General features: G+C 55.7%; 1 protein-coding gene across 5 annotated transcripts in view; it reads left to right on the forward strand.

Moving 5' to 3' along the window:
• The window catches only part of DNM2 (dynamin 2), an 87,954-nt gene that overhangs the window by 72,870 nt on the left and 272 nt on the right, over nucleotides 1-14,812 (forward strand). For 2 of the 5 annotated variants that reach the window (XM_065917785.1, XM_065917783.1), the window contains exons 15-20: nucleotides 4,494-4,603; nucleotides 7,333-7,444; nucleotides 8,123-8,287; nucleotides 11,150-11,382; nucleotides 12,424-12,675; nucleotides 13,351-14,234. In XM_065917785.1, coding sequence (XP_065773857.1) covers nucleotides 4,494-4,603; nucleotides 7,333-7,444; nucleotides 8,123-8,287; nucleotides 11,150-11,382; nucleotides 12,424-12,675; nucleotides 13,351-13,417 — 939 coding nt within the window. In that variant the 3' untranslated portion in view covers nucleotides 13,418-14,234. Of the gene's footprint in view, nucleotides 1-4,493; nucleotides 4,604-7,332; nucleotides 7,445-8,122; nucleotides 8,288-11,149; nucleotides 11,383-12,423; nucleotides 12,676-13,347; nucleotides 14,235-14,812 lie in introns of those variants that run through there. The other 3 variants (XM_065917781.1, XM_065917782.1, XM_065917784.1) reach the window with 2 other exon arrangements.

The raw sequence follows: 14,812 nt of genomic DNA on the forward strand, positions 1-14,812 counted from the left end.
TATCGTTTGGGGTCTGTGACAGAGGCCCCAGATGAAGGCACTGACAGAGATGGTGTGTTTCTTTTCCACATCCTTGTGAGCCCTGCATCCCCGTGCTGTGAGGCTGCCCGGGGCCCAGGCTCCACCTCACCCATTGCCACCGTGATACATAGCTCCTCCCTGTGGCCCAAGACGGCCGCCTCATGCCCATCACCATACGGCCCTGATAGCGCTCTGCTCACATGCCCGTGAATCTTGTCATACAACTGCTGTTTGTTTAGCTCACGTTGGATGGCACAGCCTCCAAGGTGCCCTTGGAGGAGAGGCCGGGCATCTCTGATCAGCCCTGGAGATGCCCCACCTGGCTCTACCCTCTTGGGGGTTTTGGGATGACCCCCCCAGGCCTGGGCCTCACTGGCAGCCGGTTGACCCCACCCCAACTGGGTGGATTTCCACCCAGGCTCAGAGAGAAGGCAGGTAGAACTTGAGCTCTCCCGGGCCCGTGGGGAGCCCTCTCTTGTTCATAAAGCCCTTGCCCCATGCCAGGTTCACTGGCTAGGGGAGCCCACCATGGTCACCCGGGGAAGGCATTCTCTTCCTCCCCTTCTTCCTCAGTCAATACTCACACTCCTTTTGTCAGGTAAGGAAACTGCAGCTCTGAGCAGTGACCTGCCCCGTGTCACAGTGTGGGGGAGGGTCCCTGACCCTCAGCCCCTCAGCCCCACACCTGGACGGTTCCCCACCGCCCAGACCGGAAGCAGTTCGGACAAGAGGCAGGTGTTTGAGGGAAGAACGTCATCACCCCACTCCCCTTGAGGCCTGAGACTCCTGGAATGTTGCGAAGCCTTGGGAGACCCGAGTCCCTGAGGGGACCCTGTCTGGGAGGCTGTTTCTACACCCCTGGGGTGGGGGAGATACGGTGTCCGGGGAGCCTTCCAGGGTTGCCCTGTGGAGGGAGGGCGGGACCGGGCGGTCCTCAAGGAACCTGCGCGGCCACATCTGCTCCTCAAGATGGCCGGGGTGAAGTGGGGGTGGGGGGCGGCGCGTACACATTCCTTCCCTCTCTTTCCGCCCCCGGAGCCTGAAACCCTGTCATCAGCTGTCAGCTGGCTTGCGCCTTTGGGCTTCGGGGGGTCCCCAGGGCAGGAGTGACAGACCTCGGGCAGTTGGAGAGGGGCATCCGGGCTGAGACCTCAGCCTGGCAGTTTGCCTCAGGGCACCGTCATGAGCCCGGTGTTTAACTTCAGGAGGGGCCCTTCGTTCCTCCTTCATCTCGGGGTTGAAAGTGGGAGCCCCAGACCCTCCCACGGGGGCCCCAGAGCAGAGGCTAGGGCTGTGTTAGGAGGAGGGTCGTGCGCCCGCCGGCGGTAATGAGAACCAGCAGTCCCGTGAATGAGGCCTGTGTGCGCCCCAGACACAAAGCGGGCTGAGATGGGGCGGGGCGGGCGCGAAGTCCCTTCCATCTGTCTGTCCCCTGCCCTCTCCCCCTCCCCGCAGTTAGGAGCCCCAGCAAGGACGCTGAGAATCCCACCCCACCGGAGTGGCCACTCCCAGGGTCAGGCCACCTTCGTAGAGAAGCCTCAGAGAGAGGCAAGACAGCAGGATTACTTTATTTAAAGAATAAACAAGAGATGGTGGTTCCAAGAGGGTAGGCACAGGGGACCGATTCTGCCAGAGCCCCTAGCCCCCCAGCCAGTGTCGGGGTGCCTTTGGCCTTTTCCTGGCACCTCTCGCCCCACCCCCGCCCAAGCCCTTCTTCTTTATTCCAGAATCTTCTGTCCAGATCTCCGCCCCTGTGGGGAACAGGGCAGTGGGCGATGACACTCACCTCTGGTGTGCCTCACTGTGGGGGTGGCAGCGAGTTTGGAGGGGGCCCATCCCGACGCGCCGCTCGCCCGAGCCCAGCCTAACCAATGTGCAGACTACTGTACACATTGAGAGCCCCCTGAACAGGTAGTCTGAACACTGGGTTGGCGGGGCCGGCTGTCCATCCATCCCGCGGGCCCCCTGGGCAGCGGCAGGGCCACCGCGCCTCTGGCACCTCCGAGGAAGCCACCCCTCTACCCGCCCGCGACCGTCTGCTCGTCTCTTCTGACGTGGCACGGCTGGGGCCAGCGCGCATCTGGAGAAAGTTGTGGGTTTTCAGGAAATCCTAGGGAGGCGGTGGGGGAGGCAGGGGTGGGGGTGGGGACCGGGAGGGAGGGTCTGGGACCAGGGCCTCTGCCAGCAGGAGAAGGTCTCTGGGGGTGGGGGCGGGGTGCACACGCGCCTCCGCGTCTGTGTGGTGTGTGTGTGTGTTGTGTGTGAGTGTGTGTGTGTGTGTGTGTGCGCGTGCGTGCCCGCAGCATCAGGAAAGCAGCCGCCCTGCTCTGGGTGGAATCCCACTATAAACAATTCCAGATGTGGCGTCTTGCTCAGGGCCTGAAAGGACTGTGACTCAGTGACTTGGCCTGGCCGGCCGACTGAAAGCTTCCTGCCTCGTGATGACTCGATAGGGTGGGGGCAAGCAGAGGTTCTTCCACAAATTTCTGGGCCAGGAACTCGGACCCCACCCACTTGTGAAGCCCCCAGAACTCTTCCCCGAGAGGTCAGAGGGCCTGCCCACACCCCTTGCGTCATGGATGGGGGGTGCTCACCTCCTTGGCTGCCGGGCTCCTCTTCCTGCCTCTCACTGTGGCTCGGCCTGGAGGAGCACTGCCCTGCTTCCTCCTTGATGGAGCCCCGTGGCCTGACTGGCCCTGGAGCATAGAGGGACAGACAGACAGACAGACAGATGAAAACCCCTGGTGCCTTGTAAGTGCTGACTCCAAGGTGGGCATGTGCTCAGTTTTCAGTGTCCTCCCTCACCCTGGACCAGGAGGCCAAGGCTCCTATCCACCTTTTTAATTTTAGTTATTTGTTAATAATTTTTTTTTTTTACCGTGCCACAGGGCATGTGGGATCTTAGTTACCTGACTAGGGATCTATGCCATGCTCCCTGCATTGGAAGCATGGAGTCTTAACCCCTGGACTGCCAGGGAAGCCCTTCCGACCCACCTTGGACAGCTGAAGAAACTGAGGCAGGGGAGGGACAGTGAGTGGGGCGGGGCCCGGCCCATCTGGTTTCCTAACACCCCATCAGGACTGAGCCCCCGCACCAAGCCTGCCCCTTCAGTAGTCCTGAAACTCCAGGTGGCCCTCCACCCACCAGGGAGCCCCCAGCTCCCCTTGCCACCACCACTGTGGCCGCTTGAGTTCGGAAGCAGCCATGTGGGGCTTTGTTCTGAAACCTTCTGGAGTTCAGGGGTAGGACGGCTGTGGTGTGAGGGAGCTGGTCTCTATTCTCCAAAGATGTCCAAGAGGTCAAAGGCCAGGAGGGCAGTGGGGAGAACCTGGCTTCTGAAGTCCCATGTGGCCCACTCCACTGCTGTGTGCCCTTGGGCGACCAACAGCCCTCTCTGATCATGCTGGTTCCCAGGCAGGGGCATGTGAGAGGGTTCCATGAGCTGTTGGACACAGTATGTCTCCTCAGCCCTTGAGAGCTGCTGTGAGTTGGGAGTGGGGGGAGAGCTGGGGAGACCCCGACACTGTGCTTTGGTTTTCTGATGTAGAAAACCCAGTTAATATGCTGCCACCTCCACCCCCGAACGAAGACTAATAATGATACCTTTGCAGGGGCATATAGTAGGTACCTAGCTGACATCACTGGGGTTCCGGAGTGTGACTCCCAACCCTGAGACTCACCAGGCCCAGAACTTTGGCCAGGAGACATGCCCTCTCTGAGCTCTTTACTCGGTAGCCGGCAGGACCGCCGTGCCTGGCAGTCAGTGGGCACTTTCTGAACAAGGCCAGCCAAACTTTGGAACTCAGGCCTCAGCTTGAGGGGGCCTCCCTTCCCAGCTCTGCCCAACCCCTGCCCCCACTGCCTGCCCTTCTGTGCCTCAGTCTCTCTTGAAAATGGGATCATAGTGGTAACTCACTGAAAATGGGATCATAGTGGTAACTCACTTGCAGGCTTGTTGTGAAACTGCAGGCAAGTTAACAGTTCCGTTCACTTAGTGGTTGGGATCCAGGCAGAGTCGGAGCTGGCCAGTTTTCAGCATCCCCTGTGTGTCAGCAGTGAACTAGACAGGAGTCCCCACCCTTGAGGATTCAGCGGTCTCAGTGACCTAGGTCGATAAGCAAGATGTGTGGTGTGCTGTGTTATGTGAGGAGAAGCATCAGGGCGAAAATTAGAGGGAGAGTTTGGGGTGGGGTTGGAGCAGGTCTTGCCCTCTGCACAAAGGTGTCAAGGAGGGAACCATGCAGACATTGAGGGTGCAGGGCAGCATTCCACGTGCAAAGGCCCTGGGGTAGGAGCCCACTTGAGATGTTCAGAGAGAGTCAGAGGCCAGCATGGCTGGGTCGGGTGAGCGAGGGGGAGATGGGCAGGTAAGTTTATCTGGGAGAGTGAGCCACATGAGAGGCATTGGATGTTGGCCATGGACCTTGTGGTAGAATCCAGCCAAGGCTGACCCCTCCCCTTCCTCCCTCAGGAGAAGGAGAAGAAGTACATGCTGCCTCTGGACAACCTCAAAATCCGTGACGTGGAGAAGGGCTTCATGTCCAACAAGCACGTCTTCGCCATCTTCAACACAGAGCAGAGGTGAGCCTGCCCGGAACCCAGGTCCCGGGAGACCAGTGGCCCCCATTCAATCCTTTTGCAGCATCCGCAGAACGCTTGCTGTGAACAGTCCCTACCTGGGGTCTCAACGGTCCAGAAAGGGAGTCAGTCAAGAAACAGAAACGTGCTTCTGTGGGGTGGTCAGGGAAGGCCCTTCTGGGGAGAGGTGAGAATGAAGTGAGCAGGGCCATGGCGGGTTCTAAGCAGACAAGGGATTGGACCTGGGGCTGGTACTCACGGGCGCCCCCTCGTGGTCATGAGGGGAAAAGGCTGAGGAGGCGAGGGTGAGGGAGGGAGGAGACACTAGCAGTGGGCCCGGTGGGCAGTGGACCCGAGTGGGGCTGAGGACGTACAGGAGGAAGGGATGGATTCCAGCAGAGGGACCAAACTCCTAGCAGCTGTGGGTGTGAGAACAAGAAGGCATTGCCCAGGGATGGGGCTGCCGTTGGCTGACATGGGGCAGGCAGAGGCAGAAAAGGCTTGGGGCCAGTCAGAGGCTGGGTTTGGGCAGTGCTGAGGGAGGGGGGCCCGTGAGACACCACGTGGAGTGTGAGGGAGGCAGCTGGGAAGGTACAAGAGACTGGTGTTCAGGACTGCGCTCTGGGCAGGAATATGAGCTGGGGATTCACTGCTTTGTGGTGGTGTTTCAGGTCTAGAGGGGGCAAGATCCCTGGGCCAGTGTAACAGAGAAGAGAACAGGCCAGGAGACTCTCAGTAAACCCATCCCCAGGGGTGCTGATGGGAGACTTTAGCAAAAGCCAAGTCACTTCTCTCAGCTCGGGAGAAGACCCAGTTGGCAGGGGGTCTGAGAACAGGAGGAATGGCTGAGCGTGGACCCAGGAGGGCCCCTGCTCCAATTCACACCATCACTCAGGGACCCCCTCAAGCCAGGGGTCAGCCAGAGCCTGGTGGTTCTTCATGACTGGCCAGCAGGCACTGGCTTCCTCTCTGCTGGCCCCTGAACCACCTTCCCCACTGCCCATTCACACCCACTAGTTCCACCTGGCCCACCTGGCTTGTGCAAGAACAGCTCTGTCCTGCTCCTTTCTGGGCTGGCCTAAAGCTCTGAGATGTCTGTGACCATCAGCTGCCTCCAAAGTGTTTTATAGCCCTTTTAGGCATATTTCTCCCACTCCCCACCTCCCATGCCTAAGAAGCCCTAGAGTATGTGGGAGAAACTGTTGCTCTGCAGTGGGACAGGCCTGCTGGGAAGCTGTTCCTGGTTGCAAGATGCCAGGCATCCAACACACTTCCCTGGTCCTGTGATCTTCCATGCAGTAGGGTGAAGACATTGCATAATTTATTATTGAGGGGTGAGTTCAGGAAACAACGATAATAGCAGAAACAAGATAGAAGTTTGGTGTTTTTTTTTTAATATAAATCAAGTTCAGACTTTACCATCAAGGGCAGGTGGGACAAGCCCACAGGCATCCAGACCCAGGCCCTCCTTCTTATTTCTCAGCTTTCCTCCTCTTTGTCCAAGATGGCTGCCTAATCTCCAGCCATCATGATGATGCTCCAGGCAGCAGGAAGGAGGAGGAGGAGCAACAAAGAAATGCCCTGGAAATCTCAGGACAGCCACTCACTGACTGCCCGTTGGCCTAAGGACTGTCGTGAGGCCATGTGTGCCTAATCTCAAACCCAAACCTCACTGGAAGACTTTAGGACAACTTGGCCATCTCAGCCACATCTGCCATGTGGGACAGGGTGACATGCATGTAGCATGGATCCTGGTCCCTATATAGAGAGAACACTGTCCTTAAATGCTGGTTAGTGCCCGTCTGTTTTCCCTTATCTCCCAACCTTGTGGCTTTGCACCTTCTGCTCATAGACCCACATGTGCCCAGCAATTCACAAGCCTTCACTGGGAGTCTTGGTCTTGTCCTTGGTCAGCTCTACCTCCCTTCTAAGAATCTGGGCACATGCTAGACCTTCTGTGTCCAATGCAGTAGCCACTGCATTTAAATATAAATCAATGGAAAAAAATCTTAAGATCCTTCTCTTGGTCACCCTGGCCCCATTTCTTGTGCTCAGAAAGCAACTACCTATAACTCATGGCTACTGTGTCAGGCAGCACAGGCAGAAAACATTTCCACTATCACAGAACTTTCTTTTGGACAATGCTGTAGTCTTTCTACCAGGGCTTCCCTGGTGGCTCAGAAGGTAGAGAATCCACCTGCAATGCAGGAGACCCAGGTACAATCCCTGTGTTGGGAAGATCCCTTGGAGAAGAGAATGGCAACCCACTTCAGTATTTTTGCCCAGAGAATTCCATGGACATGACTGAGTGACTGACACACACTGAGTCACCTCTCTAGAAACACTTTGTTGGGAGCTCCGCAACTGGCAGAGAGTGTTATGGGTCACTACCCACTTCTAGTCACTGCTCCCCCAGGAGAGCATACAGGAGGGGAGTAGCTGAGCTCACAAACAGAGCACCATGGATGCCGCTAGATGCAGGCTCTTATGGAGCACACACCCTACTCTCATCACGGTTTTGGGCGTCACAGGCATAAACTCATGAAACCTCCATCAGGCCAATGTGGTATAGAGGTCACTGCCATCCTGGGGCCTCTGGTCATGAGCGCCTGGGTCAGGGGTGAATCCCCGTCAGTCAGGCCAACCCCAGAGCCTGCACGCCAGCTGCTTGTACCCGCTGGGCCCTGGGCAGGGTTAGCCATGGACCTTTCCCTCCCTCCCTCACCCCGCAGGAATGTCTACAAGGACCTGCGGCAGATCGAGCTGGCCTGTGACTCCCAGGAGGACGTGGACAGTTGGAAGGCCTCATTCCTCCGAGCCGGGGTCTACCCGGAGAAGGACCAGGTGAGACCCCTCCCTCCCGAGAGAAGAAGGGGAGCCAGCATCTCATGGGCTGGGTCGTTTCAAGCTGTTTGCCAGAACTCTCTGAAGGCATGTGGTCCATACACCCTCACTCTCTGTTTTTTAATTATTTATTTATTTATTTGGCTGTGCCAAGTCTTAGTTGCAGCACGTGGAATCTAGTTCCCTGACCAGGGAGTGAATCCGAACCCCCTGTATTAGGAGCATAGAATCTTAGCCCCTGGACCACCAGGGAAGACATCCCATGCTCTCTTGAACAAACAAAGCAGAAAGGGGCTGGGGGGGGATCCTGTCATCAGCACCTAGAAGATTCTCCATCTGGAGTCAAGGATAGGGATGCACGGGGGCCGGGACCCTGTCTGCTTTATTCTCTCTCCTCTTCCTGTCCTGAGGCAGAGTGAACATGGCCCCACATTAACGTGGTGTCACATTCCCCAGCTGAGCGTCTCTAGCCCACCTTGGGCCGCAGTCACCCCAGGTCCAAGCAGCTCAGGTCAGGGGCAGGCAGGGCCACACGGTGCCAATGCAGCCATCAGGGGCCAGCTCCAGGGAGTCATCTGCGGGTGGGAGAGGCCAAGCAATTCCCAGAGGAGTGGGGGGCTCCCCAGGCTCGCCTCAGACCATGGTCACTACCTCACCACCTCTCCTCCCTCCTTGCAGGCAGAAAACGAGGACGGAGCCCAGGAGAACACCTTCTCCATGGACCCGCAGTTGGAGCGGCAGGTGGAAACCATTCGCAACTTGGTGGATTCGTACGTGGCCATAATCAACAAGTCCATCCGTGACCTCATGCCAAAGACCATCATGCACCTCATGATCAACAACGTGAGTGCCCGCCCCTCCGGGGCCCGCCCCACCCTGCAGCCAGATGTGGCCTGAGCACACTCTGTACCAAATTAAAAGTCAGGGACTTCCCTGGCAGTCCAGTGGTCAGGATTCCGTGCTTCCACTGCAGTGGCACAGGTTCGATTCCTGGTTGGGGAACTAGGATCTCGCATGTTTCATGGCCAAAATAAAGGCAAAGATAAAAATTAAGAGTCTCACCACCTGATTCACACATCACAATCAGGACCCCCTAGCCTATCTTGGGAAATGGGAAGGTACAGGCCACCTGGCCTACACCCCCGCTCAGCTGGGTCATTGAAGCTACCACCACATGTGTGCACTTTCTCTGAAGTTTTTTAGCTTTATAGTAACCCTAGGAGGAGGGACTGCGGTCATCCCCATTTTAGAGACAGGAAAACAGAGGCCCAGAGAGGTTAAGAAACCTGTTCCAAGTCACTCAGAAGAGTGAGAGGCGGGATTCAAAGCCCGGCTGAGTCTGTCCCCACTGTGGCCTCTACTGGCCTATGCCCTGCCGGCCTTCAGCCTAGGGCGTTACCTGCCACCCCAGGGCTCCCGAGCCTCTCAGGGCATCCGGCGTCTCTTGAGTGAAATACAGCTACACTAATGTCTCCTGCTGCGGGCCTGCTGGGACGGCTCAGGCCCTGGGCTCAGCACTAGGCGCTTAGCTGTGTGTGTAGCCCAGGTTCAGTTTGTCTTCTGACTATAAGAGCTCATAGTAGGACAGTGCCTAAAGCAAAAATCTCGTGTCCCTTCCTTTTCACTCTGTTCTTCCCAGTCTCCTCCTCATGGGTGTCCTGGTACATTCTTACATATGGATGGGATTGGCATATATAGGGTGCTGCAGCTATGCAATTTAAATGCATGTATGCTTTGATCCAGCAGTTCCACTTGCAGGAATTTCTCCCCACAGAGACATGTGCCAGCAGGCAAATTGAGCACATGCATGGTTATTCTTTTCATCATGTTTTATAGGAGCCAAGAAATAGAAATCTCTATCCATTTCTTAGAATTCGTTAAGTAAATATGCATTTTATTGCAAAAAAATACCCAAAAGCAAAAGGATGAAAACTTTTTCCAAGTCTGTACTAACTATTAAAGTGGAAAAGGTATAGAGCATAACAGAATGATCAAGAAGGCTCTATTTGTGTAAAAACAGATGGGAAATCTTCTGTATATATAATATGGAATATTATAGGAATCTGGAAGTTTATACAGGAACCTAGTGACCCTGGAGAGGGAACTCAAGGGACCTAGAGAGACCAGAGTGGACAAAGGAGATTTTTCACTGTATTTTTAAGTGATACTTTTTTTCCTTTACTCGTTTTTCAAAATTTAAATGTTTGAATAGCTAATGCATTTGCATGGTTTGCATGCATCCACTTTGCATGTGTTGAAAGTTCATTTGAGAAAATCCATCTAGATATATATTCTTTTTCATGTTCTTTCCCATTATAGTTTATTATAGGATATTGAATATAGTTCCCTGTGGTATATACAGTAGAGCAGTGTTGTTTATCTATTTTATATATAGTATTTTGTGTTGGCTAATCGCAAACTCCTAATTTATCCACCACCACAACCACCAGTGTCTGTTTGGTAACCATAAGCCTGTTTCTGTTTTGCAAATGAGTACATTTATATCATATTTTAGACTCCACATATAAATGTCTTACTCTCTGTCTTACTTAATATGATGATATCTAGGTCCATCCATGTTGCTGCAAATGGCATTATATCATTCTTTTTTTTAATCACTGAGTAATATTCTACTCTGTGTGTGTGTCTGTGTACCACATCATTATTCATTCATCTGTTGATGGACATTTAGGTTGCTTCCATGTCTTAGCTATTGTAAATAGTGCTTCAGTGGACATTGAGGGTGCATGTATCTTTTTGAATTATAGTTTTCTCTGGATATATGCCCAGGAGTGGGATTGCTGGATCATATGGTAGTTCTGTTTTTAGTTTTTAAAAGAACCTCCATACTGTTTTCCATAGTGGCTGTGCCAATTTACATTCCCACCAACAATATAGGAGGATTCGTTTTTTACACACCCTCTCCAGCATTTATTATTTGTACATGTTTTGATGGTGACCATTTTGACTGGTGTGATGTGTACTTCATTGTAATTTTGATTTGCAGTTCTCTAATAATTAGTGGTGGACATCTATTCTTAACAAGACAGTTATAGAAGGAGACTTTGGTTACAAGATCTCATATATCCATCAAATCAATATTTCTGTCTCAAAGCCACTCTTGCCCTTAATGGGGAAGCTCTGGAAGCATCCCTTCTAAAATCAACAAGTTGGCCATTTCCATTTTTATTTAACCTTCTTGTAGAGTTACTAGCCAATGCATTTAGACAAGAAAAATAATTTAAAGATGTGAATGTTGAAAAAGAATGGGAAAAATTGTCCCTATGTAAACATGAACTTGTATACCTAGAAACTCCAAGAAAAGTAACTGAAAAACTACTATATCTTGTAGGAGGATTCAGGAAGGAACAAAGTATAAAGTTAATGAACAGAAACTAGCAGTTTTTAAACAAAAGTCAGTTTCAAGATATAATGGGAGAAAAGATAGCTATTAAAGATAAGATTCTAGGAATAAGTTTCACAAGAACCTCATGATTGAAAGAACACTGGCAAGCACCCCTGAGAGACCCAGGAGACAACTGAGTAGAAAGCTCACCTCCTTGTAAATATTGCCCATGTTCCGTAGTAAAGCTAAAGACTTTAAAGAAGAGCATGGTGAATGCTCTTCCAAGCCCATCACAGCAGCTGGCTGAGCTCCTGGCTGGTGTGGTGGGAACCTCTGACCTCTCCAACCTTTGCCCCCAGACGAAGGCCTTCATCCACCATGAGCTGCTGGCCTACCTATACTCGTCGGCGGACCAGAGCAGCCTCATGGAAGAGTCGGCCGACCAGGCCCAGCGGCGGGATGACATGCTGCGCATGTACCACGCGCTCAAGGAGGCGCTGAACATCATTGGGGACATCAGCACCAGCACTGTGTCCACGCCCGTGCCCCCACCTGTTGACGACACCTGGATTCAGAACACCAGCAGCCACAGGTCCGTGAGGCTGGATTGCCCGCCGTCTGCAGAGGGTGCTGCCTGTGGGTTCCCAGCTCTGCCCAACCCCTACCCCCATGTGTCCATCAGGGCACAGCCAGGGGTGGCCAGGGTGCAGGGGCCCTGACCACAGATGGTACAGCACCCAGGGCTGGCCGTAGTGTGGTTCTGCCACCCCTGCCTAGGCCTGAAGGGGCAGGGAGAGAAAAGGGTTAGTGGCCTGCCCGTCTCCTGATGCCTTCTGTTGGTTAAGGCCAAACAGAAACCAGAGAGGGCAAGGGGCCTGGGCAACCCTGGCCATACAGGTGAGCCTCCTAAAGCACAGAGCACAGCTGAGAACGGCTGGTGGGAGAGGACCTAGAGGGACACATGGAGGGCGAAACCAGCATCCCCGGCCCTGACCACCTAGAGTGGAGGTGCAACGAGGCCCTGACATGGGCACGTCAGAGCCTTGAGCAGGAACACCTGACCAGTAACAGGGCAGGTGGTGGGAGGAGAGAGGATGGCCCAGAGGAGTCTCAGAAGGTGCCAGGCTTTCCAAGCCCTCAGGGAGCCATGAGTTTCCTTGGAGAGCAGACCCAGCCTCCAGTCTGAGATGCAGCACCCAGAGGGGAGCCTGTGGGGCATGTGGGACAGGGGCCCATGGACCTTACAACCTCTGGAGGCATGCTGGGCTCTGGAAGGATTTTTGGCTTCAAAGGGTGGACTGGGGTCAGTGGGGAGGCTAGAGTGGGGCCAGTGAGATGGAGATGCCAGAAGGAGTGAGACCAGAGGGAAGCAGGAATGCTTGTTGACCAAGGACAGGTGCTGGGCCCTGGCTTAGGTCCTGGGGGTGGACAGAGGGGCCCAGAGCATCTGTGCTGGCCTGCCCAGGACCAGCTACTCACTGCATCTGGCTGGGTGGTAGCTGGTGCCAGCCTGTGTTACAGAGGAGGCCACCCTGGCCAGTGCCCTGGCCCCTCCTTGGGCTTCTGCGCCCACACCCATGTGGCCAGCGCACCCGCCCACCAGCTTCACCTCACACCTCTCCTCCCTCCACAGCCCTACTCCGCAGCGTCGGCCCGTATCCAGCGTGCACCCCCCAGGCCGGCCCCCAGCAGTGAGGGGTCCCACCCCGGGGCCACCCCTGATTCCTGTGCCGGTGGGGGCAGCTTCCTTCTCAGCGCCCCCGATCCCGTCCCGGCCCGGCCCCCACCCTGGCGTGTTTGCCAACAACGACCCCTTCTCGGCCCCACCTCAGATCCCGTCTCGGCCAGCTCGGATTCCACCCGGCATTCCCCCTGGAGTGCCCAGGTAAGGCTAGACCCCCTTGCCACCCGCCACCTAGAGCCACCCGCCTGCACCCTGCAGGAAGCAAAGGAGTCACCAGCCTCCTTGTGGGGCTCACAGGGAAACTGAGGCCCCGAGAGGCCTAATTCACAGAGCAACAGAGTCCAGGTGACTCCCAAGCTCCCTCGCCCGTCTACATGAGCAAGTGAACCCCCTTGTAGCTCGGGGCCCCTCCCATGGGACCCCTTCTTCTGGTTTTGATCAGTTTCCTTTCTGAGGACATGCATATCAGGCGCTGCCCATCCCCTGCCCTGCCTTGCCCCTCCCTGCCTGCCAGGCTCTTTCTTCCCCTTTTCTCCCGTGAGCAACATGTGGTCCAGAGTGGGCGCAGGTGCTGATGCCCCGGTTTGGCTCATTCCTTCCCAGCAGCAGAGCTGCCATCACGTAGCACCCAGGTGGGAGCTGGCCTACCTGTGCTCATCGACAGGGCTTCCCACCACACCAGTCAAGAACTCAGCCAGCTGTTGTGACGGGCTTGGAAGAGCATTCACCATGCTCTTCTTTAAAGTCTTTAACTTTACTACAGAACACGGGCAGTGTTTACCAGGGGTGGGGGAGGTGGGGCCTGGGTCCTCGGCCTTGCCCGGCTTCTGGCCTCACTGCCCTCTTCCCCTCCTGTCTTTATTCTCTTTGCAGCAGAAGACCCCCTGCTGCACCCAGCCGGCCCACCATTATCCGCCCAGCCGAGCCATCTCTGCTCGACTAGGCTGCAGGGCTGGGGGGCATGTTCTTGGGAGTCCTCGAGCAGGACCCTTGGTGCAGGAGCTTCGGTGGTCTAAGCCCACCTGCCGCCCCTGGCCCTCCCGTCCCCAGGTGGGACCAGGCTCCCTGCGGGCAGCCCCTGGTTCTTCCCTAACCGTGGCCCCAATCCCCGGCTGGACACAGCACTGAAAGGAGGGCCCCTGGAGCCCCAGGATGTGGGGTGCTGGGGTGTTGCACTTTGGGAGATGGGGTCTCAGGTACCAGAGGAGACAGCTGCATCCTGAGTGCCATCTTGAACGAGGGAGCCAGGTTGGCGGGGGGGGGGGGGGGGGGGGGGGGGGCGGGGTTTACCCAGGGGTTCTCTGGCCAGGAAAGCCTGAGTGGACCAGGCCTAAGAATCGACACTGAGGTGTCCCTGCCCCCGAGGCCTCGCTCTGCTTCTCAGCAGCTGGGGCTCCCAGTGGCAAGCCACGCCCCGCGGGCCCAGCACTACCTGCCCGCCTGCCCAAGTTGTACATATTCCTTCCTCGGCTGCCGGAGGTGCCTTTGCCAGGTCTGGAACCCTCGGCCCCGGCCGACCTCTCTCATCCCTGGGCACCCCCCTTCTCTTCCTGGGTTCCCAGGGCAGCCTGGGTTCGGGGCTGAATGGGATAGGGAAGCTTGGGGGGCCCTCTGGGTTCCCACCCAGGCCTCCCCCACGGGTCAGGCTCCGGGCGGCCTCTCCGTGAGCAAATCTTCTCGCTCGCTCGGTTTGACCACTGTAAGTGCCTGCACTCTGTATCCTATTAATAAACTAAAATAAAGGGAAGACGCTTCTGGTGGCTCGTGTGTGGGCCTTTTGTGTTGCCATTCAGGCTGAGGGGGTGGGTGGTTGGCCTTCTCTCTGCCCTTCCCACCACGGGCCCCCCGCCCCCATACCTCACTCACAGGGCCGCTGCTCTCAGGTGGGAGGGTTCACTTCTAGAGGGGAGAGCTTTTACTTTCCTAAACACCTCAGGAGCAGAAGCAAATATCCCCCCTCCCCCCATCCCCACGTGCTTCCCAAGTGGCACTGGTGGTAAAGACTGCCTGCTAATGCCAGAGACATAAGAGAGACCGGTTCAATCCCTGGGTCAGGAAGATCCCCTGGAGGAGGACATGGCAACCCACTCCAGTATTCTTGCCTGGAGAATCCCATGGACAGAGGAGGCTTGCAGGCTACCGTCCATAGGGTTGCAAAGAATCAGACATGACTGAAGCGACTTACATGCATACACACACCCCATCCCCACACATAGACGCTTGGCTGGAGCCCCTGACACAGTGCTGATAACAGGCCAGGATGGGGAATTGGGACAGGTGTGTGAGTTACTGAAGGGAGAGGGTATCCTGGCCGTCCACCTTATACAGTGCAGCGGTC

The sequence above is a fragment of the Muntiacus reevesi genome, chromosome 1, assembly GCF_963930625.1.
Source record: "Muntiacus reevesi chromosome 1, mMunRee1.1, whole genome shotgun sequence".
Taxonomy (NCBI): Eukaryota; Metazoa; Chordata; class Mammalia; order Artiodactyla; family Cervidae; genus Muntiacus; species Muntiacus reevesi.